We start from the raw sequence: 25,351 nt of genomic DNA, 5'->3' as shown, positions 1-25,351 counted from the left end.
GGGGAAAGGAGTTAGATCATCTATATTATGCCTTCTCTTGCTCATTTTCATGGTTGGACTCTTGAGGGAGAAGCTCCTATTGTATATTTTACTTGTATCTCTGCAATTTGAGGAAAAGGAAGACCAGGGTTTTGCAGACATCATTGGGATTCTTGTGGACTCTTGTGTTGATGGTGTGTTCTCTTATTGTAATTGTAAGTGTATTTATGTGTTCCATCTCTTTCTTTACCGCAGCTTATTAAACAAATGAAGTGATAAAGTTTGAATTCATGCTTGCCATGCTCAGCTTTCAAATTTGTTTAATGTTTATGTTTTCCACTGTCTAGAGAGGATTCAAAGTCATTGTTTGCCATCTTTAGCTTCTCTTTTTTCTTCCTTGATCATCCATCTCAGCTAAAGGCATCAGCACAAACTCCTACCTTGCCCCAAAGACCCACCTGCAAAACCTGAGCTCAATCCCCGCACCCTGAATTGCACTCCCTCCAATTGCCACCAAAAACCCCAAAAAACCCCCAAATCAACCTTTTAATCAGTTCACTAGCCTAATATCAGTGTTACCTTTGATTGGTCATCTCATCCCATTGAAAATTTACCGAGATAGACCGGAGAGAGCCTTCTCCTGCCCCGTAGGGCTAGCTACGGGGCTGAATGGTTTGATGTTGCCTTGAGGTTTGCCTTCTCAGCCTGAGGTGAAATCTCAAGCGCTAACAGATCCTTAACTCTGGCGATGTGATCGTTGACTAACACTTGCTGGTTTTGGTCTAACGACAGTCGTGATTCACAACAACATATCATAGTGTTGGAAGATATTGATCCAACATCAGATTGGGTAGTGGAGAGTCAACCATCAGAGTTTGACCTTGATGAGGATATTGGTCTTAATTTCTATTTAGAGATGGAGGCATTACTTGAACATAATGTTCAGTGAAATGCAAATCCACTAGTACCAGGCCCAACCCCAAGTCCTCCAGTTACATGCACTTCCTCTACTCAGCCACGACGCAAGCGCATAGCTCATTTATCTCAACATGCAACTGTTGCGTCCGCTTGTGCTACTACTTCTACAGTTATAGTTGGAGATCTTCATGAGGAGGAGGAGCCGTGGGTTTTCTCGTCTGACTCTAATTCAAAGTCTGAGCCAGATGATGTTGGCTTCTCTAGCAGTAGTGACTAGTGACTAGTGATGTTTTGTTGTAGAGGCCATTTAGAGCCTCCTTGGTTATGTGTTTTTGTTCTGATCTTTAAATATTACATGTATTGGACAGTGCACTCGGTGCCATTTTGATATAATAGATACATTTATGAGCATACTTTGATCATATGTTGTCTTCTCTTTATATTCTAATGCTTTGAGTTTGGAAATATGAATGAAAATCTTTAAAATTATGTTTTTTCATAAAAAAATAAATATTTAATGTTGTTTTTACAAAGACCGAGTCATTGAAATTAACTAGCCCGAGTAGGAGTCGGAGTCGGAGTTGAAGTCGACCCTCGGCCGGTTCTGAATCAGAGTCAGAGTTTTAAAACTATGGTCAGTGTGCAAGCTTTGTTTTTTTAGTGCATCTGTCTCTCAATATTAAATTTTTGCTTTTAGCAGCTCAACGCATTGTCTTTTTTTTTGGTACCAAGGAGAACCTCATGAGGAATCCCATGGGATGCTTCCCACATTAGTGGATGGCATCCCTAGTACAAGTCTACAACCTAGTGTGCCTGACCAAGGGGAATTCGACTAGGGCGCTTGCTGGCATTAAACTAGTTAAATGCCCAATGACATTGGCAACAGCAATTGAGCTAACCCGTAGGGCTTATCATGTATGTAGTAATATAATATGTTCATCTAAATATAACAATGCTATATATTTGATATTTATGTGAAGTTCTAATGCCACTTTTATATTTTGTCAAAAGTTTTGCGGCTAAGTATAGAATCTTCTGATGAACACAAATATTAGAGAATATTTTTTCATTTTTCTTTCGGCAACTTTAGATGTTATTTCTTTGTTTCTTTTATAGAATACTTTCTGCTCATAATATGGGGCACATTAAAAATCTCAGCTGGAGTGTTAGAAATTTGTAATAGTGTTGTATCCTCTTATTCCTCGAATTCTAAAACTAACATGTGTTGATTCTCATTTTGATCAACACTTGCATTCATGCCTTTGAATTGTGCTAATTAGCTATTTAATTGGTTGGATGTAAGGTGCAAATTTTTGGATTTATCTCAGGTAGAGAAATACGAATGAGTAATTAGATTTGGAGAAGGGAACACTATTTTCTCAGTAGACTTGTTCAATGTTTTTATAATGGACATTTGTGATGGGATTTTAATTTCATTAATAAAATATTATTGAATGTTCTTGCTAACCTTAGTTGCTACATATCCTTAGCATCATCAAATACTTAGTGTTATGGTTTCTTTTAGTGTTTGGTTGTTTGTTCTATCTTTGGTTGTGTGTTTGCTATTTTTTATTTGGAAATTTAACACAATGATTTTTCAGTGACAAGGGCATAGTATATTCTGCACGTGCTTATCGAGTACCAGAGTGCTCACGAAGTGCTGCTGGGACGCCACTTGTTAAGGTTCTTTTTGATTGTCTTTCAACAATTTCATGTATTTGTTGAAGTTGTGATAGAATGTAATGCCTTAGGCAACATCAGTTACATTACTTAGCAAGTGATCTCAATTTTTTATCTTATTTATTTGTATGCAGATTCTGTCATTATCCGCAGGAGAAAGAATAACTTCTATTATACCAGTTAGCGAATTCAGTGCAGATCAGTATTTGATTATGTTGACTGCCAATGGCTATATCAAGAGAGCCTCTTTGGATTTTTTCTCATCTATCAGATCCTCAGGGATTATTGGTATTCAACTTGTATGTTCTCTTTGTGTTCGACAGCTTGTTTTTGCTGATTTAGGGTTATAAAGCGTACATCACATATGTATGTTGTAATGTTTCTCATCAACGCCATCATCTTGGACTGCATAGGTGCCTGAGGATGAGCTAAAGTGGGTAAGGCGGTGTACCGATGAAGACATTATTGCAATTGTTTCCCAAAATGGGATGCTCACATTGAGCTCATGTGGGATGGTTCGTACTCTATTCTATTGATTTCAATCAGATAATGGTTTTGTCCCCTTGAATGGATCATGGTAGTTTGACAGATTTATTAACTATGTGTAAGGTCTTAAATGAGTAAATTCGTTGTCTTTTATGTTGAAAAAAAACTGTAATGATGTCTTCTGAGAAATAGACCTAAATGTGTATTCTTTACTTCGTTTGTGTTGAACTGTTAAGCTCCGAGCTAGCGGTAGGAAAACTAGAGGATGGATATCTATGAAATTGAAGGGTGAAGATAAGGTTGCATCTATGGATATTGTTCCAGCTGCAGTGCAGCAGGAGCTAAAGAACACTTTACATAGCTCACAGTTTCAGTAAGTCAGGCTTAAAGTATCTATATTAGTAGATTTATTTTACTGATGTTTATTTGTGTGATTTGTTAAATCTATTTACTTAATCTTGACCATTGAACATTATCAGGGGAAAAACTATAAGTGCTCCATGGCTTCTTCTTGTGTCTGAGAGTGGATATGGAAAGCGTGTACCCCTAAGTAGTTTTCGAATTACACATTTAAAGCGAATTGGCGTAATTGGCTACAAGGTACTTTTCTTGGATCATTTATTTGACAGTGGTACAACTTACAAATCAGAGTAAAAATTACTAGCTTTTGCTATAAAGTTAGTTTCTATTTAACAAATGCCTTGACAGCTTTTTCTTCAATTTTGCACTAATTCAACATAAGTTCAAATATTGAGTTCGACTAACTCCGAACAGAATTACTTTGAGTTCTTGTGTACTAAAAGCAATTTTTTAACTAAAATTTTCTGTTACCAAAGTTACTGGAGAATACACATTGTCACCTTGTATAATGTCCCCGCACTTTGGGCTAGTGCTTGCAAACCACAGCACGGAACCCCTGAGCAACATCCAAGCGAAATGTGAATGCTAAAGATTGGAATCGATTTTAAACCGCAGTAAATTCTTGCTATAATTTGAAATATCAGACCTGTAATCTGCATAAAAGCAATCCAACCAGCAGGCAAAGACAGATTTACACCCATTGATAGAGTCTAGACTACTGCCTTTGAATGTCTGTAAATCTAATGTTAAACCATGAAACCCTGCTTTTATAAGTGCATATCTGCGTGGAGAAATGTCATGAACAATATATATAATTGGCGAAACTATGAGTAGTTGCCTTGAATCCTAGGGGATAGTGGGGTGTATAAAATTATGTAAGGTGCTATTAATCAATTCAAGTGATTAAAGTATATTAAGGAGCACATACAGATGAGATTTAGCAGCTGAATATGTTTTACCTTTCTTTCCAATGCTGTAAGAACAGGTTTTGAGGGAATATCGATTTTAGCTATAAAGAGTTCTCATGTGGCATTCTGCCACTTCTAAAGGACCTACGAACACTAATATCCAGGGATGTAATCACGTGCATCCAATGTAGGCCTCTTTATTACATGGAAGCTGTCATCTATAGCAAGTATCATGTGCACTAATGTGGATTCAAAGCGAGTCTTTTATAACTTAAACGAGATGCATACTTGTCTAATGATTGGTTAAAGCAATGTTTTGCGATCATATTGTGTTTATATATAAATAATTTTTGCTGATTTGTCTTGTGCAGCTCTTGCCAGAGGATCACGTTGCTGCATTATTTGTTGTTGGACTATCGCTTTCAGGTACGTCGTCAATTTTCCTAGATGTAGAAAACTTCACAAACAATTTAGCAGAGGTGCCTTTGAATATATCTTGCATGATATTTTTATGATCATATATTTAGGAAGCATCATGCAATAGTGAGGAATGAAATATCTGGGAACTTGCGAATGTTTCTTGTGGTTGGAAGCATGTAATTGGTCTTTTTTGGTTAAAGCTTCTGTTTAGATGGACCCATCACAGTGGTCAATTTCGATATAAACTTCGTCCAAATGGCTTCTTATCCAGATGATGGTGAAAGTGATGAACAAGTTGTTCTTGTGAGCCACAGTGGCATGGTGAACAGAATTATGGTTCGAGACATTTCTATCCAGTCGAGAACTGCCAAGTAAGTTTCCTTTGCTTTGCATCGAGGCAACTCAGCATAAATCTATAATTGTAGAGATGGAAACCTCTTCTATATTAAGAATGAGATTGTTTAGAAATTTGGAATTTAATAAAATGTCCTTGCAGGGGTGTGAGACTAATGAGACTAGAATATGGTGGCAAGATTCAGTCAGTTTCTGTAGTAGGTCCTTCAGAAATTCACAGCGATGGACCTGAACTGGAAGCAGTTAATCCCTAGTTGCTCTTATTTTTCAAGTTTACGTTGTAATATTAGGGCATCAAAATGAAGAACACTCTTAATTTTGGATCATTTTATTATTTTCTAGGTGGCACTCTATACATATTGTATTAAGATTACATTAAGTGTTCTGTGATAAGTAGCAGCGAGAAGATATACAAAGTCTGTGAGCCTTATTTGTCACAGCAGCAATTTTGAATATCCGGAAATATACGTCATGTGAAATGTATTCTGAGAGTACATCATTATTATATTGGAATTGAATCTGAGGGTGGAAGATAATTATCTTTCCTCAATTACCTAAGATAAGCCCAATTAGTATATCAACGAGATAACAATTTTGACATAATATTTAATGTTCATATTTTCCATTCATGCACTGCACGTTCAGTCCACTTATCATCGGCAATAAACAGTAGCTCCTTAAATAGTGTAACCTAATGTGGGATAGTTATTGGCGGTTTCACTACAGGTTTTATAATAGTATAGTTCCATAGAACTTTGTTTGAGCACGTTTTTTGTGATTGGAGTAGGGATCAAGTTTCACGTGTTATATTTTTTTTTTTGCAATCGAAGAAATCATGCAGGAGTAGTTTTTAGAACGTGTAGTCTAGCTTAGGATTGGACAATAAGACAGGTGGGAACAAGACCTCTTCACCTAATGGTTGTGTATATTAAATAAATTTGTGATACTCAATGTTTTCAGAGGGTGTCAATTGTGTTTGGTGATAACAATTTTAAGGAAAGTTCCAAATTATTTAGAAGTAATTTTTCAAGTTGTGGAAAATGTTGATTTGGTGTTTGATTATTTTATGATGTTACAATTAAATTATTATTAATGTTGAGTCTTTATTTTATTTTTTTAGTCTTATTGTTTTGAATAATTAAGTTTGACTTTTTTATTTTTATTTTATTTATTTTCTCTTTTTTTATTAGTATTTTTTAGTTTTATTGTTTAGAATAATTAAGTTTGATCTGGACTTTAGTTTTGTTTTTTTTTTTTTTGTCGGTTAACAAGCTTTTATTATATTATTAGAAAAAGACTAAGTACATAAATCATCTCCAAAGGCCCATCTTTTTCATGTAGAGTAGACTTGGGGAACATAAGCCCATCTTTCTCCAGTGCCAACAGTTATTTCTGGGTGGCCTATTAGCCATAACATACATCACAAAAAAAGAGAAAACTCTAAACAATAGACATCCTCATTTGGAGGGCGGATTAAGCGGGAAGACAAGAGGGGCAACGATGAGGCCAACATGCTCATGCATGTGGAAGTCAATATGCTCCACCCTCGCCTCTAAGGTGCGAAGGTGGTCGTTTGTGTGTCGGTGTTGTCAGCAAAGACTTTCTGTCGTGTCTAGGATCTCGTTTTGGATGTCGTTGATGTAGGCGACTAATTCGTTACGGTCTTCATAGTGTTGGTCCCTTGGGGTGTCAATGTTTAGCTTGATATTTTGCAACTGACCTGCTTTTGAGTCCAAAGTGGCGGGAGCTTCGACTTGGCCTAGTGAACGGGAAGGAGATAGCGCAACTCCCTCTTCTGTGTTTAAATTGTCCGAATGGTTAGAGGACGAATGGCTACTCTCACCTGGCTGTTGTTGCCCTTCGTGGTGAGGAGTGATTCCCCCCCACCTCAGATGACCCCGTTGGCACGTCATAGAGACCACATGAAACCAGGTTGGGGTGACTGAGGTTGCGAATTACGCGGAATTGGGGTGAGAGGCAAGGCAACGCTTCTGCGGAAGGAATCCAACATTGTCCCACTGAACTCCCGCTATGGTATCACCATTGTTGTCATAGATAATAGAGATCGAAAAGTTTCTAGAGGAGCACAAAAACACCGACACCACCCCCTCGACTGACTAATGGAGTGAATTCGTCGTGCTCTTCCACTCCAAAGTCTGACCGCGAATAAAGAGGACAACCATGCAACCAGCAAAGACCATCCCAAGTCAATGAGACCTAGTAAAGGAAGCTAGCCATGGCCTCTAAGATAGATTGCGGAAGCTCAATAGACTAGACCAGAAATCCAATGCGGATTGCAACACCAAGACCTCCGCCTTGGTACCTGGATCCCATGGGCATTCCCGGGCCAGACATTCCATGTTGCAAACTAAGACAAAACCTACATTCCCCCTATGCCCAGAGCCATAGCCATAACCATTGCTAGGAAGACCTTTGCTCAAACCCGTAATTCTCAAGAGTCTCCATCGCCCAACACATCATAATGAAGCTCTTCACTCGCCATAACATGCATATAACGTTGCCACGAGTGGGCATTTCACCAACCTTCATAGCCTTAATTATGGTTGTAGCCATGTCAAAAAAATTAAGGGGCACGTGGATGCTAGGCAGGGTCCTTATGCCCCCTTGCTGCGACATGTAGCACTGGATTTGCACCCTCATCGGGGAGGGCCTTCGTTTTGATTAAAATAATATTAATAATAAAATTACTTTTATTCTTTATTTACAGCTAATTTCCATTCATTACTTTATTTAAATTAAAATTTTGTTTATTAATTAATGATAACTCTAATCAAAACTAGTTGTTATATTCTAATGGCTAGAGAAACATCTCATCTATTTAATTTTGTCCTAAAGATGAACCACACTAGAAGGTTAGAAACACATTTACCTAAAAAAAATTTATGTGATTTTTACCGAAAGACTCAACATTCATAATATGGATCACAAAAGCCTGAATTCAAATAAATTATTATTATTATTATATTTTTTTTCATATTTAGAAAAAAACACATATATTGATTTCTAATATTCTAAATTCAATGTTTGATCTACAAGGTTGTGACTAATGATTTTTTTTGTTATTTATTTTTTATTTTTTTGTTTTCAAGTTATTTTTATTTTATATTATCATATTAAAATATCTCCTTTTTTATTTTTTGTTAGGTCTTCAAGTTATTTTTATTTTATATTATCTTATTAAAATATTCACCTTTTTGGAAAAAATATTTGAATCTAACGAGTTTGATAATGTTGGTTGAAAGTGTCTAAAAGCTTAAATGTTTAACATGAATTGGTGCTTTTGGATTTGTTACAAATTGTCTTTTAGGGTAAAATGTTCACTCTTTTGAAGTAATATTAGTTAATTGCAATAATTGTTCTGTATAGTTATACTTATTGATTATAAACTAATTATTTTGTAGCCTTGGATGTTTTATATTGATGTTATGTTTTGAAGCTTCCATCTTAGATATTTTTATATTAAGAGACTAGCATGATTAAGTCACTATTCCACTTAATATTTGCAATTTCATACGTTAACATATAAAATTTATGTTATTATGAAAGTTAAAATATAATGTAGTAGTACGTGGATATTACAAAATAGTTTTAAATTCAACTGGACATCAAATTCAAATTGTAGGATCTCATCAAGTCCAAGCAAAAACTTGTGGAATTGGAATTAAATTTATGGGTCAACAAGCATGCACATTTATGTGTTGCATCTATTATTTGGTTTCATAGTTCACCCCTACCCTAAGTGCTTAAGAATATAAGAAGTTTGTTTTAATAAATTATAATCTATATATACAAACTAGTTTATAAGAATGAACTATCTTTTTCATACACAAAGTCAAAATACAATCTAGAATCTAACAAATAATAGTCTGTAATCAATTGTGAAAAGTAATTGTTGGGCAAAACATGTATGCACAACCCTAAGTGGTATAAAACACGAAATTTGATTTAAACAAACTAGTTTTTCTAGGCTTAATATATTCTCCCCTTTGCCTCTCCTTGCATTCAAGTAAAAAATTCAATTTAGAGATTGCTTAACAATATAGTTCATAGCACTGGGATAAAACAATTGTGAGAGAAATATGAATGCATGTCTATGTTGCGTCATATCAATTGATGGTCTCGTAAGTGGCTTAGAACACTAGAAGTTTGATTCAAATAATATATATGTATATTGAAAGCTAATTTTTCAAGGATGAATTCATTGTTTGTCTCTCATTACTTGTGTCTATGTCGGGCATTTTGAGTGAGATTCAGTTCGTATTCATTACTAGCATCATTTCACATTTTAATAATGGAAACTTAGTAAATTGTGATGGTTTTTTTTGACATTGTACAGGTAGGTTCAATCAAATTATGCACTTGTTAATCATTGAAAGGTGTTATTTGAATAATAATCTTCGGTTACTTCATTTTAAATGATGGCAACAATTCAAGATTTATTTGAAAAGGTAAAATTTAAGAACTATATTAGTTTTGTTTAGAGAAAGTTTCCAAGGTGACAAACTTCTTTCTCTTTTTGTGTGTCTGTCTCTCTCTTTCTCTCTCTCACACACACTCACACTACAATTGCCGAAACACATTTATTTTTTAAGTCGATAGTGTCAACAATGAAGTGTTGCATATACATTTAATTATTGTGTCATGTGTACATAGTTAACCAACATAGAATGTTCGTTGTTAGATACATGTCATATATGTGCATTTGATAACCAAGGTTCCATAAAAATGAAATGATATTCAGTTCATGTATCATCTATTGAATTGAAATATGTGTCTATTCATGCTATTCTCATGTGTTTTGACTCGTGATGGTGTAGATCAAATTAGAGATCTTGACACCTTTACATGACTTGATGGCGATTGACACCAACATTGATGCTTGCAAGTGCTTGCTAAATGCTATCAAGTTTGGCCACCTTCACCTGTTTAGCAACTTGAGTGGGATGCTCAATATGCTCAATCTATGCTAGTAAAGCTACCAATAAGTGTGGGTAAGTGGGTAGGATGAGGAGGATTTAAAATAGCGTTTTGATTTATATCTTGTTATATAGGTGTAACTTTTGTCAAATACCTTATTTAGACAAAAGAATGGAGGGTTAAGTAATGAGGGGCTTACATCATTATTAAATGTGCCTGAAGTCAAACATGCACATGTTTTATCCTCATGGTAAATTTTAGGGGTGAAATTTAAGGGGTTTTGCATTTTAGAGGGTAATTTTTTTTTTTTATAAAACACCCATTTCATATAGTTAGCCCAACTTTTATTTAAAAAATAATTATTTTTTTCATTTTAGCCTAAAAAAGGGGCAAATAAACCACGCAAAGACTCATTTGGCCCGATTCGCCCGGTTTGGGAGGTTATATTCCCTTACAATCGCCTGATTTTCTGCTTTGTAATGTTAAAATTCGTTTGCAATCACCCATTTTCTGGTTTTTCTAGTTTGGTAGGTTGGATTTGGTTCTAATTGCCCTGATTTCTTGGTTTTCAAATGGAGGGAAAAAATGATTCGGTGAATGACTCCCTGTTTTCAAATCTAGTTTTCATCGATCGCAAGGGTGTATAAATTTGATAGTTTTGGATTCTTCAATTTGTGAATCCCCAATTTCTGATTTTTGAATTGGTGACTCCTTTCAAGCAGCGCTAGGGACCAAGGTATACATTTTGTGAATCAAAATCTTCCATTTCTTGGCAACACTTTGCAAGGAGCGCCAAGTTATCAATTTTGTGAATCAGAAACCTCCATTTGGACCATTTTTGAATTGGTGACTCATTGCCAAGTAAGTTGCAACCATCAAACCAACTACTCTGTTATAAATTTTTGAATTGGTGACTTGTTGCCTCGGCCAGGGTATAAATTTTGTATTTGCTAGGACAAAGCCAATGAAGGCAGAGCCCATAGCTTAAAACATGGGTTATACATTTTATATTTTCCCCTACAACAAAAAAATATTTGTGACCTTTTTTATAATCATAGGAGCTTTTGAAATCTGTCAAAAAATCATGAATGGTTTGTGTTCTAGCACCTTGAAATCCTTCCAAAGATTGGGAATGACTTGTGTTTGCCACTAGCTATTAGAGAACCAGAATGCAAAGTTCAAAGTTCGCTATCAGATGTTCATACAAAGTAATGACCATTTAGTATCAATATATCAGTCTCATTAGATGGTGAATGCCTTGCATCATTAGAGCGGTCCCTCCATAAGACTTTATATATATTTACTAATCAATAATGTACGTGCCACAGATGAAATAATTTGGAGAAGAGTGCAGATTTGATGGTCTTTCTTTTGTTGCTATAAATGACTTTCACAATGGAGTACAAGATGCCTCCTTGCTTAATTACTCTGGGTCTGCAACTTTTGATGTGTATGGATGACTTCAGTCTTTGAATGGATATCATCAAAAGCTTAACATTTTCTTACTCTATTCTAAGGCCAAAAATATTCCACAAGAATCTTTGAACCTTTAAACAACCAATCTCAAAATATTTCTTGCTCAGGAATACACAGAAATCTGTCCCAACTAGTAGGATGAATCCTTCTTGGGGAACTCAAAATGCATAACAATTTTCCGAAGGCTAGGACCCTCAAATCTAATAGGCTGATGAGAATGCTTTAGCAAATCTAAATTCTAGACTGAAATGATTTCTGTCAATGGCAACATTAAAATGTAAGAAAATAATTCGTAACAGTGCAAAGGAAGATTTTCATAGCGAATGAGATCATCTTTAATTCTTCTTTTTAGTTATCTCACAGGTTCAAATCCTCAAAGGTAGCTAATTCAATTTGACTGATAATCCTTTCACGATCCTTCTTATTTTCCAACCCATGTATTTTCCAAGTGAAGAGTCTTAAGAAAATCAGTCCTTGAAGAGTCTGGGCCTCGATTTATGATCCACACTAGATCTGAGGTAAGACTGATAGAAGTCTCAGTCTTAGAGAATGCTCCTCCACCCTGGAACAAGGATTCTTAACTCGGAATAAAAAAGAAATACATCCTTCCTTCTGCTGCTTGTTTAATTAGACAACCTGCACTCAGTGCTCACAATCCACATCCAAATCCCATTCAAAATATACATTATGTATTGAGTTAAGAAATTGTGAAAAATCCACCATAGTAGCAAAAACTAGGTATTGGACATTGACATTTATTGTTTCCAGATTAGGGAGAATGGATAGAAAATGATGCAAGTATCCCTGTTGTAATCTAGGGAACTATATAAATGTGTTACCAACATATCCATACACCAAGAAAATTTTGTATAAAGAGATATACACAACACACATAGAAGATAGAATAGAAGAGAAAAGGTAGTAGTGGTAGCTCGACGAAAGCACCTGTATATTAGTCCACAACAATCATTACACTCTTCATAATCTAGATACATACATATCTATAATAGACTATGATAGTTACAAAGGATTAACTATCTAAACTAACTTAGTCAATTGACCCAATAGGGAATTCATCTTGACTTCAACTACAAAGTCTAGTTGACTATATTGACTTGTCAGGTCTAGTTGACTAGGACTACTAGCCCCTCCAACATCTCCCATGTCCTTCCTTCTCCGTTCTGAAGTAGGGGAGATTAAGAAATCGAAGAAAAAATAGAATTCTTTGCATCTTTTGATCCATGGATCTATGTAGGTTTTTACTATTTTTCCATACTTTGTTTCTACTGTAGAATGTTGAATGATGGTACTTATTGCTAGGGAAATTAGTTATTGTACCATATTTTGAAACCAACCTATTTATTGTCGATTCTATGACTTAATTTTTTTTCTTAAAAATAAAATGAAACTAATATACAAGAGTTGAGGAATTAGACCACAACGAAGTGGTTTTCATCTTAGCCCATGGTTACTAGTGCCTCAAGGGTGTTTTACTAGTAAACCTACTAAGGGTCATGGATTATTTCTTTTAAGTTGGGCTACATAGGTGATAGGAACAAAAAAATTCCCTTTTGAGTGTCCTCATCTAGATTGCTCCCAAAGGAAATATGTCTTCGATCACATATGGGTCTAACCATGCAATTTCTGTTTTCCCTAGCTTCCGTTTGATTCGATTGTCAGATAGTAGACCTTTTTCCTTGAGTAGAAGAAATAAGTAGTACAAACACCCGCAGCGAGCTATTAGAATGTAGGGAAAATTTTAAGGATGGAAATTTATCTTAAAGTTTAGAAACCTTGGCAAATATTACGAGTCCCTAATACATAAACTGTAAAAATTTTGGTGATATTTTTTTAAATATATCAAAATTTCTAATGACTTCATATAGTCTTTATAAAATTTTGGCGATTTTTAGGATAACATAATTTTATACTATAAAATTTAGACAAATCACTTTTAGGAAAAAAAAAAAAAAAGGAAGAAGAAGAAGAAATTGGCAAATCTTTTTTTTTTTGGAAAAACCATGGAAAATTAGCCCACTTGGGAATATTAGCCCCTAAAATTTTCCATGTTATAATGTCATATGTACTTCATATAGACTAATGAAACCTGGTTTGGTTAACAGAGTAAACCAATGAAATCTAGTTGGGGTTTTGTGTTACCAAAAATATTGAACCATTTATCTTTGTATAATGAACTCTGCTCACAACATAAACATTTCTACATGGTCTACCATTATTAGCAATTGAACAAGGACATAATACCTCACAATAAATTTTCACTTGACAATTATGGAGATGCAAATGGTGGTATTGTGGCAGTCTCTACAAACACAAAGGGTTTTTTTTTTTTTTAGATAATTATTTAAACTTTCATTTTTACAAAGGTTTATCACTAGATTCTCCAAATCTAGCTTTGTTCCTTACTGCTGCAATATTCTCTCCTCAACAGAACACCTTATTATCAACTGAAATACAATCACCGGTTTGTCTTGGCCTATCCTATGAGATCATGATTCAGATCATACTAAAATATAAATCATATAGGACAACTATATCTGCACTTTGCTAAATTGGTTCCAACCCGACCTGCTTGAGTTGAAATAAGAAAAAAAAAAAAAATTGTTATATGGGCTATTGAAGTTCTTTATCCAATGTCGCTTTTCTAATGTTGAAGTGCTCCCATCCATTCGACAATATGTAAATTCTAAGAAGTTCAAGTAGTCTTCCAATAGATCAAGCATCCCTGTCCACCTTGTTTCAATTGTGGAAGCACCCTTCCAATACCTGAAACTTTCTAGACACTCCAACTAGCATCTCAAATACCTTTCTTACGGAATCACTCACCGGTTCTTGTCCTAGGAAAATATATGATGAATTTACAATCTAGGAGGAGAATTTATGGAATGATATATTCAAGTATTAGTTGTAACAGGATCCAATAGGATTCATTAATCAAGGTTTTTTGAACAATTGTCTCTTGAAAAGAAATTTTGGCACCTTGTGAAACAACTACATGAAGCCTTCCATATAATGCTCAAATATCATAAGAAAGTGATGATTTTACTTGCCATAAAATTCATAGAGGAAGAGAATAAATAAAATAATGTTGTGATCGTGTTCCTCTCATGTTCAAGCATATATGAAAGTTTTTCAATCGCTACAATAGATGTGATGCAGCATAGAACTACTTTCTAGAGGTGCATGATGTCTCAATTTTTTGTTGTTGCTTCTTTTCTTGTTTTTTTCGTCCTTATGCACCAGAACCATCTTTATTTTTAAGCTTGGTCACGTTTGAGGTATTAATAAAAAATGTATTTTCATTTCCATGGTCTCCCAGACCTTCCCAGCCTCTAGTCAAAACACTATAACATCCATGGAATTAATCGCCCTCTCAGTGGAGCCTTTTCATGACATAGTCTTCAATGGAATAAGAAAGAATCCCAACAAAAAAAATTATAGTGCCTCCCAAAATGTGTTGCAGGACCAAATCACACTCTCTAGTTTTCTGTGACTACAAAACCACCTTGAATACAAACAAACAAGCCCATTTGAATTTGTGAAGCAGCCACCAAATTTTCCATGGTACATATCTCCTCACTCTTATGCTAAATTAGATTTTTGAGTGCAGTACAAAGTCCTGAAGCTATAGTTTTTATTACTTTTCCACAACATTTGGATGTAGTCATTCAGCGTGCTTACATTGGGCTCTTGTTGTTTTTCTCTTGTCTTGTTGTTTCAATTTTCAATCAAAGTTGTAGAAGCATGGTGTAGGTATATAATTTTTAAAGGTTGGAGACAACCATTTTCACATGGGAACGAATCATCTATAGAATGATTGTTCACCATCTCAGGATTATTTGGAGAGATACTCCCCATAATCTTCTTTGTAAACAGGCCGATAACAACAAACAACTAAGGGCTTTTGTTGTCAACACATAAATGATTGGGTGGCAAGGAGCATTCTTTCCTGGTGTATTTTAAGAGATGAATATGGGGAGACAATACCTTATTTGTTGAAACAAATGTCGAGGCACAAAAAAATAGGGTACTGACCATCTCTACACATTGCGAAGCAAAGCCTAGGCATATCAACATGCCAGTAATGAATGTCTCGTAAATTCGATCATAGGTTTTGTCGAGGTCAATCTTTAAAAAGAGAGCTTGCTAGCTAATCTCCTTGGCCCATTGCATAGCCTCTCGAGCCAAGATCACATTATCTAGAGTAAAGCACCCTTGTACAAAGCTAATTTTCTCCTTACACACAATCTTCTTAGCATCATCTCTTACGTGCAATGCCATAGCCTAAGCGGTAATTTTATAGGTGACACTCGACAAGGTTATAGGACACCACCTATTGATAGAATCTCTAGTAGCATTCTCAAGGTTATCACTTTTAATATTACCAAGGTTACCATTAATTACCAAAGTCACAAACTCCTCAAAGCTCTATCCCCTATCTTTGTTCTATCTTAAAGGGTTGTTGGACAAAAAGATCAAGGCTGGGGGTGACCAGGCAATCCCCTGCTAGTGGGGGGAGCACCTATATGCCCACATTTTGTGGAAACATGTCCCACACACTAGGGAAATGTTTCCTGATGCATTTTCTCGAGTTTCCCCCAAAGGTGTGGCATGGAGAAACATTTCTCTAGGTCCCCCCTGCCCCTGGAGCGCGAGAAATGCGAGGAGCACATCTGCATGGAACACTGTTAATATGCCTAATAGTTGATGTGAAACTCCATGAACTAGGCTCTCTAATGAGGCTTCTAATTGATCCTAACATAAGCTATGATAAACAAGAACATGGTGCATACCTTTCACCTAATGGTTTCCCATGTATAATCCTAGTTGATGTAGCTCTAGAGATTCAACTCCAACTACTATCACCTACTTCCTACACATAATAAGACAAAAAGACCAACCTGAAACCTTCTTAAGCAACAGGAATGTCAAATACCCCTAGATCTAACCAAATCTACTCAACGAAGAACATATATACCACTGAATTTCATACAGTACCAAGCACAAATGATAATGGAGGGGGAAATAATATAGACCTATATTCATAAATGAGAAACATTACAACCACCAAGCTTTTACCTTGAGTTCCTAGTTGAAGGTTCCTCTTAATCCCTTGCTCCAACTCCTCCTTGACTCTCACACAAGCATGAACACTTTGATCAATGAAGGCTAGTGTAGAAGAGCTTCTTTCAATTGTAGAAAACATAAGTTTATCATAAAATTTTCCTCATTTCTCCCTCGGGATGCCAAACATAAGTTTATCTTAAAATTTTCCTCCTTTCTCCCTTGGTATGCCTTCCTTATATAGATTGATAGAGGAGGCTAGGGCATGTCTCTATACACCTACAACTTAGTGGAATTTAAGTCTAATACAAGTTTCCAAGTTCATGATGTGGAGTATCCAACACACAATATTGATATCCTCGAAAATGGTTGACTCTAAAAGGATCTAGGGGTAGTCACATGCTACAACTGGTGTAGTAAGAAATTGATAACACCTTATTAATGGCGCAACATGAAACCAATCACACCTTGATAGTGGTGCAAAGAGATACTATCGTCAACAATTGAGAGTCCAAAGGAGAAAGGCCTACACTCAACGTATTTGTATCTTTTAAGATTATTTTAATGTTTCCAATATTGTTTCTATATTCAGAAAAGGGGGTCTGAAGGGGTCCCTTGTGTCCCATACTTTTCCATCCCTTGCACTACCACCTAAAATTGTGAGGGTCTCTCCAAGAATCCCCTAAAACCTGTTCTGTTGTCCCTTATCTAGCTATCCTCTGACTGTTGTGAAACATAATTGCACATAGAAAACCTCCAAACAAAATTTCTAACAGACAAAATTGTGCTTAAAAAATTATGAGATGTGGAACTAGTTAATGACTTGTACCTCAAATCAATTTCTGAAATCTAGACATTTGAGAAGGTGAAGTTGATATTATAATATAGTTCACAGTCTGTTGATGAGTACCAACCATATATAATCATGAAGTAGGCTTCACTCTGACTTCTCCTTATCAAATTTTGAGGTTTGAGGGTTTCAGGAAAATATGACAACAAGATGTGGGGTGGCCTTAATTTTGGTATGTTCTATGCATAGAGAAATTTACTTCAATTTTTCACATTAGTTCAATGACAATATTCAAATTAGCAATCACATCAGCATGATAGTAAAGTGCAGATAGAACATAAACATAAACATCAGAAGACAAGCCAATACAAGAGGACACAAGATGTGGCGCCAGCCAGGGACAAACGCCAATGTGGGGAAACCCTTTATCAATTCTTATATTCTTCAATAGTTCAACAGAGAGAGATGGTACAAATGCATTTGAATTCAACACTTTGACTTTCCAAAATAAGATATCAGACATCATAGATCTTTCATCATGAAGATGACACGATAGTTCTGATGACAAGGACTACAAATCTGAACTCAAGTGAAGGCACACTTATCAGTCCTGATACTTCAACTGATTCTCCAAGGTGATTCCATCACCATGTTGCATCCATCACCATGTTGCATTCAAGTTGTTAGATAGATAAGCCCTTCAAGGGCTTCAGTCCACCTAGGAGAGTCTCTCCTAATCCATGCTGTCATCCGAACTCAAAGCAAACTGTAATATTGCCTTGGAACAACCTTAGTTGCTTGCTATGGCTTGCAACCTAGCAAAGCAACTAGTTGTAGTTGTAGACTCCTTAAACAAGCCTAAACAAGATCCTAATTAGCAATGTTTCCCTCTGTCTTCTAATCTAGTGACTGTTGCTCCCAAACATACCTTATCCATGCCTTAGAACAACAGTATTTAACACGTCATTACAGGGATTTCCATGTTGCTCCTTTACACTGATATATGTCTCCTTTATGTTGCGGCTAGGCTTCCTTTGCAACATATAGAAGCTCCCTTGGATAGATATAGTTGTGACAGTAGATTAGGGCTAGTTGTGACCTGCTTCTTTGAAAGATGTAAAATCTATTACCCTAACATTAATATGAAATGTGCAAGCAATATGGTAAATTTTTCATGCTTATTGATTTACACCAACTTCATACTGGTGAGTCGGTGACTGATATGTTTGATGTTGCATTGTTCTGAAATTAGCAACTACAATAATTAAGGTTTTTCTTGTTGATGTTATATGTCTAGAAACCAGATTTTCTTTTTTATTCTTGGGAGATGAACTTTTCAACTTTGTACTCCCAAATGGTGCACCCAACCTTGCTCCCACGGTGGTAACTAGATATCCACTTCACCTTATCTCAAGAATTTCCTCAAGATCCAAACCTAGTCAGGATTCCTAGTTATGAACAAATTTTTGGTTGTTTAACAACATTCATTAAAATTCTAATGCAAACTGCAGATGGACTTAAAAATTCTCACATAGAATTCCCATTTAACACATGCAAATTTCATTGATTCACCCACTTCTTAGCATGATAGATGGCTACACAAAGTAAAAGAGAAAGGGAATTCTACAACAAATCCATATGAAATTTACTCATTTAACAATGGATTTCATGCTAGATCATGCCTACGTTCAAATCCATGAGGATTAATATTCTATTTTCTACACATAATTCAAAGAGTCGCTAATTTTTCTAATAGAATTTGTCTAGAAAATTGACTACATGGAATGGGAATGATTCAAAGCCCATCCGTAGATATCTAGCATGGATATCGACCCAAGCCAAACTAGTAAACCAAAAGGACTAAGATAGACTTGCAAGGATGATGTTGTTTCAATGTTATACAAATGAATTATTATATTTATGTCTTAAAAGTTAATAGTTTTCCATTATCATTGTTAAATATGTTTTGTGAAATTCCATTTTGCTTCAAAATTCAATTTTTGATATATGCTCTTTCAATGTTGACTCAACAATTCTTTTGCAAAGTACAATTCTATTTTCTATGAACAAGTGAATTTATATGAAGCATATCTCAACTCTTGGAAACTGTTTGTAAGAACCGAAAAACAGATGCAAATATAGTAAAGGAGTTTATATCATGAACCTGTAATTAATTTCCTGAAAACTTACAAAATTAACTAACAGAACTGCTGAGGTACCTACCTGTGCGCCTGCAGTTGAAGATGCCTCCAGCTACCTTGCTTCGGTTATCAAAAGACCGAATCCACCCAACCAAACTGAGCAAAACCTGGCTACTCAATCCAGTAAGCTACTTAGTTGAAGCAGACTATTCCCCCGTGCCCAGAACCTCAGAACAATTCAGGCTCTTGCTGTGGATAATTTAAGTTTATCATGTTCTTCTTCCTTCAATTTTCCTTTCCTTCGTGCTTTCCTTCTTCCCCCCGACTCCCTTCTTAAAATTTTGCTCTGTGGTTTTATCTAGTTTCTTGGCGATGGCCGCTCTTCCACCAGCAGCCTGTCGCTTAACCTTCTGGTGACACCTTCCATGTCACGTATATAATTCATTTCATTAATTATATTCCTTTATGATTTAATAAAGTACTTTTTAATATTAAAATTATAACATTATACTAAGTACCCTTTTAATTAATTTCTTATATATATATTTTTAATCATTTTTTTAATTTATTAATATAATTTTTATTAATAATCTGAAATATATAATTTATATAGCCCTCTTTTAGTATTTCCCCATTAATCATGATGCATTAAGCAATATGGATGTTGGTGGATGAGTAGAACCTCTATTCGAAGAATTGTCATAATATTTAATACTTATAGTTAATTTAGTATATAAATACTAGTGTGGTGTATGCGACACATGCATATGTAGCTATCATATGCATGCATCGTATGCCTGCTATTATTCTTGAGTTCTCTATATTTATAGATAGGGTCGTTACATACACTCCCCCTTCAGAAACTTCGTCCCGAAGTTAGAGTTTTTATTTTATATGATTACTTATGATAACAATTAGTACATTCTTCTTAGGATTGTAAATCGGGGTTAAATTCTTATTTAATATAAGGATACTATAAAATTGGTGTTTTGAATACTTCTGGGTTTATAATTTTAATGGTCATGCCTTGCCCTAACCAGGTTCCAAAGGTATTCTAAAATCATCCTATCCTTCCTAATCTCTTCTGCCCCCATCCTATCCATCCTCTACTAGAATATGCCATGGCATCAGTTTCACTGACCTAACCATTCATAAACTTTAAGAATGACAGCGTCGGTTATACCGACCTGATTCTAAGTAGGCATCCGGCAGTGATCATCACACGTCTAGGGGAGCGTGATTCGCACAGTCCTCCCATGACTCCAGGGTTCGGAGGATAAACGGTGGGCAACACCTCCACCCCTCCTAATAGAATTAGGGTTAATACGCTATCATAGAATCTCTTTGAGCCTTAATTGTTCTGATGTTTCTGTCATCACGTGGTCATTTAGTAACGGATATTATTTGCAATCATAAACACTTGTCCATGCATTTATAAAATGTGCATTAACATATTCAACAATAAATAACTTATGTATAATTCACACATGTCAACTACAGTGTAACATATTTTGCCATATTCTATTTATGTCATTGACTTTCATATTAAAATGTAATTATTCTTTGATTTCTATCTCATCAATCATATTGATACGCATAAATAAAACAAAGTTATAATATCTTAATTCGCATCAGGAGCAAAAATCACTTAAATATTTTAAACTTTACTTTGACAACTATAATTAAGTAAGATCAATAACATATTCTGTCTTGGTATCCATGTACCAACAGAACTTAAATAGATATTATGTCATAAAAATTCACGTTTATATATAATCATTCAAAATGGTTCTGAGTCTCTAACTTGCAGTAATGTAAATATATACAAAACATAGTTTAAAGTTCTTCAAAATTGACATAGATTAGGGTATTTTTGACATATGTTCTCTGTATCTTCCCAAGTAGCTGATCTAGGATATACTTGTCCCACTGGACCTTAACTTGGTCTACCACACGATTCCTGAGCTGTTGAACCCTACGTTCCAGTATACGTAATGGTTCGACCAATATGATTCCCTCGTTTGATACCTGCAGTTCCTTCCATTGAAGGTTATGAGATTGATCAGCTATATAATGTCTTAATACAGATACATGAAATACATTATGAATCTTATGCAAGTGAGGTGGCAGTGCAAGACGATAGGCGACAAGTCCAACTCTTTTCATGACTTTAAATGGTCCAATAAATCGGGGTGACAACTTTGTCCCTTTTCTAAATCGAATAGTACTTTTATTTGGTTTGATGCGGATGAAAACCTGATCCCCTACTTCATACTTCCTATTAGTTCTGTGAGCATCAACATAACTCTTTTATCTATCTTGTGCTTCCTTTAACCGTTGTCTAATCTGTCTTACATGATCTTCCATTTCTTAGATTAATTCTGGTCCTGTTATCACTCGATCTTCTAACATGTCCCAACTTAACGATGTTCTGCAAGGTCTGTCGTATAATGCTTCAAATGGAGGCATTCCAATCGAACTGTGGTAACTGTTATTGTATGCGAATTCGACTAAGGATAAGTACTTTTCCCAGTGTGATTGCTGATCCATAACATACATTCTCAACATATCTTCAAGTACTTGATTTACCCTTTCTGTTTTCCCATTAGTTTCAGGATGATAAGAAATGCTCAAATTTAGTTGAGTCCCTAAGGCTGACTGCATCCAAGTCCAGAATCTTGAAGTGAATTGTGAATCTCTATCGGATATAATCTTCTTAGGTACTCCATGAAATCTGATAATTTCATTTATGAATACTCGCGCTACGTTAGCAACTTTGTAAGTATCTCTTATGGGAATGAAATGGGCGTTATTGTTAATTTATCCACTACTACCACAATGGCATTGTGTTTTTGAAAAGTAAGAGGTAGCCTAGTGATAAAATCCATAGAAATAATCTCTCATTTGGTCATAGGAATGTCGTGAGGTTGTAAGAGACCCGCTGGATGACAATGATCTGCTTTTACTTGTTGACATTCCAAACATTTTGCAACAAATTGAGCGATATCACATTTCATGCCCGACCAGAAGAAAAGTTTCTTAGTATCCAAATACATTTTTTTTCCTCTAGGATGTGCACAATATACTGCTCTGTTGGCTTCCTTAAGGATAGTGTCTCGAAGATCCTTATTATCAGGAATATACATCCTTCCATGGAATCGTAAGATTCCATCATCTTCTAGTTCATATCCTTCAAACTTAGATTCTTTTGGCTTTTTACCCTCAGTAGTATGACTGGTCAGTAGTCTTTTGAGTTCAGATAATGCTTTATTACATTCCTTAGTCCATTCATACTTAACACCTTTACGCTAAAGGGTTGTAATTGACTTTGCAATTTTGGAGAATCCCTCCACAAATCACCGGTAGTAACCGGCTAAACCCATAAAGCTTCGTACTTTATGTGTGTTTTTCGGTATTGGCCATTCCATGATTTCTTTTACCTTCTCAGGGTCTACTGAAATCCCCTCACCTGATATGATATGACCTAAGTAATGAATCTTTTCCTGAAAGAATGAACACTTGGATAATTTTCCATACAACTGATGTTTTCTAAGGCAGGACAATACTATCCGTAAATGATCTCCATGCTCTTTCTTATTCTTGGAATAGATGAGAATATCATCTAAAAATACTTGTGCGAATTGATTAAGATATTCGCGGAAAACACTGTTCATGAGATTCATGAATACTGTCGATGCATTTGTTAATCCAAATGGTACCACAGTAAATTCATAGTGTCCAAAACGTGTCCAGAATGCAGTCTTAGAAATATCGCTTTCAGAAATCCTTAGCTGATGATAGCCTGATTGAAGATCAATTTTTGAAAAGATAGCGTCTCCTTTCATTTGATCGAAAAGATCATCGATTTGAGGCATAGGATATCGATTCTTTACTGTAGCTCGATTCAAGTCTCGATAATCTATGCATAATCTTAAGGATCCATCTTTCTTTTTGACAAAAATTACAGGAGCACCCAAGGTGATATACTAGGTCGAATATGTCCTATATCCAATAGTTCCTTCAATTGAATTTGCAATTCTTGAAGTTTTGGAGCTGTCATTCTATAAGGTGTTTTAGAGATTGGTTGAGTACCATGTTTCAATTCAATAGTGAGATCCAGATGTCTTACAGGGTGTAATCCTGGTAGTTCCTTTGGAAATACATCCAGAAATTCGACTAACACCGGATATTATTCTAAGGATGCTTCTTTTTCTTTACTTATTTCTTGAATTACATATGCCTGACAACCTTTTTCTTAAGCAACACTTCATTTTCATTGTGGATATGTAACGTAAAGATACTTTTCTTTTGATTCCTTGAATTTGGATCGTTTCTCCTTCATCATTTATACCTAGAATTCTTTTCCCATAACAGTCTACCCAATCTTGATGAGCTTCTAGCCAATCCATACCTATGACAAGATCATAAGTTCCTAAGGTTGTGACATAAACTTTCAGTTTAGTCGTACAGACCCCTAGGTCAATTTTGCATTGATCCACACTTAAGTCTATGGATTGGAGTTCTCCTGAGGCCATTTCTACCTGTCTGAAATCATTTTGTCTGCGAGCTGCCAACCCACATTTGTTTAATGCATATGATGAAATGAAACTATCTGTGGCACCAGTATCAAATAAGATTTTGAGTTTTATACCATTAATAATACTTGAAGATTCCACTACAGTGGATTGATGTGCTGCTTGGTCGTTGTTGACTACTGCATGAATTCTATGATTACCTTGATTATTTGATATTGGTTCTTTTCCAGTCCTATGCAATATACTTGACGAAGCTTCTGGACAATCACATTGAAAATTTGGTCCTCCACATCCCCAACAATTAACCTGTGTTGATCCTCTTGAATCAGGACGTGAATTTCTAGATAAAGAGCTCTATCCTCTCATGTTGTTTCCTCTCGAATTTCTTCCTCTATTGGCAGTTCCACGAGATGTCCATGGACTGGTGTTTGATGATTCAGCGACTATAGTATTAACTTCCATGGGAGCTCTTGTTCCTACATTTCTTGAGGTAAATCTATTACCATAAGGTGGCCTTGAGCTACCTCCCTTGAAGAAATTTTGGGGAGTCTTTCCTGGAAACCCTGATTGTAAAGGTTCTGTTGGCCCTACATCCTTTTTGATTCCTAGATTTTCTTCTTCATAACGACCACATTCTACCACCTCAGCTACTGATGATGGTTTCCACATGCTCACCAAAGCTCTGATGCGAGGATTTAACCCAAATATGAAGCGTTCAGCTTGACGTTCATCAGAATCTAAGTAATGAATATATTTTACAAACTCCATAAACCTTATCTCATATTCTTCCACCGTTTTATTACCTTGAAATAATGTATGGAAAGCTTTGGCTTGCTGTTGTTGAAAGTATGGAGGTAAATACTTTGCGCGGAATCTTTCCTCGAACAATTCCCAAGGGACATTATCTGATGTAAGGTGCAGTTGTTTTTCCAGATTTTCCCACCAAATCAAGGCACTTTCCTTTAATTGAAATACAATTATTTTTGTTTTTGTAGAAGAAGAATATTCTCTTAATCTAAAACATCTGTTCGTTTCTTCTAACCATGCCTCAACACATTCACCTGCTCGACCTCCTGAAAATTCTGGGAGTTTAATCTTCTGAAGCTCCCTAGAAATATCTTCTTTGGATCTTTTATGCTCAAAATTCTTTGGTTCCGCTAAATTGGTTGCTAAGGGTTGGAGTTCTTCTTTGTTCTTAGCCATAGTTGACCCTTTTAATGTTTCCAATAAGGCTTCCAATGAGTTCATTATCATGGTCAACTCCGGTGCTGGAGCGATTGGTGT

The 25,351-nt window shown here is 35.6% G+C and overlaps 1 protein-coding gene across 1 annotated transcript in view; it reads left to right on the top strand.

The window, feature by feature from the left end:
* The window catches only part of GYRA (DNA GYRASE A), a 287,743-nt gene extending 282,166 nt beyond the window's left edge, over positions 1-5,577 (top strand). The window contains exons 20-27 of the mRNA XM_089450417.1: positions 2,494-2,580; positions 2,712-2,876; positions 2,991-3,092; positions 3,300-3,436; positions 3,543-3,663; positions 4,703-4,757; positions 5,023-5,122; positions 5,248-5,577. Of these exons, the coding sequence (XP_089306543.1) occupies positions 2,494-2,580; positions 2,712-2,876; positions 2,991-3,092; positions 3,300-3,436; positions 3,543-3,663; positions 4,703-4,757; positions 5,023-5,122; positions 5,248-5,359 (879 nt within the window). The 3' untranslated portion in view covers positions 5,360-5,577. The remainder of the gene's footprint in view (positions 1-2,493; positions 2,581-2,711; positions 2,877-2,990; positions 3,093-3,299; positions 3,437-3,542; positions 3,664-4,702; positions 4,758-5,022; positions 5,123-5,247) is intronic.
* Positions 5,578-25,351: the final 19,774 nt, after the last annotated feature.

Source organism: Pinus tabuliformis, chromosome X (genome assembly GCF_031772625.1).
Source record: "Pinus tabuliformis cultivar Carrire ecotype Pingquan chromosome X, CPIR1, whole genome shotgun sequence".
In the NCBI taxonomy this organism is placed as follows: Eukaryota; Viridiplantae; Streptophyta; class Pinopsida; order Pinales; family Pinaceae; genus Pinus; species Pinus tabuliformis.
The sequence above is the reverse complement of the archived record's forward strand: the minus strand, read 5'-3'. Positions and strand labels throughout refer to the sequence as shown.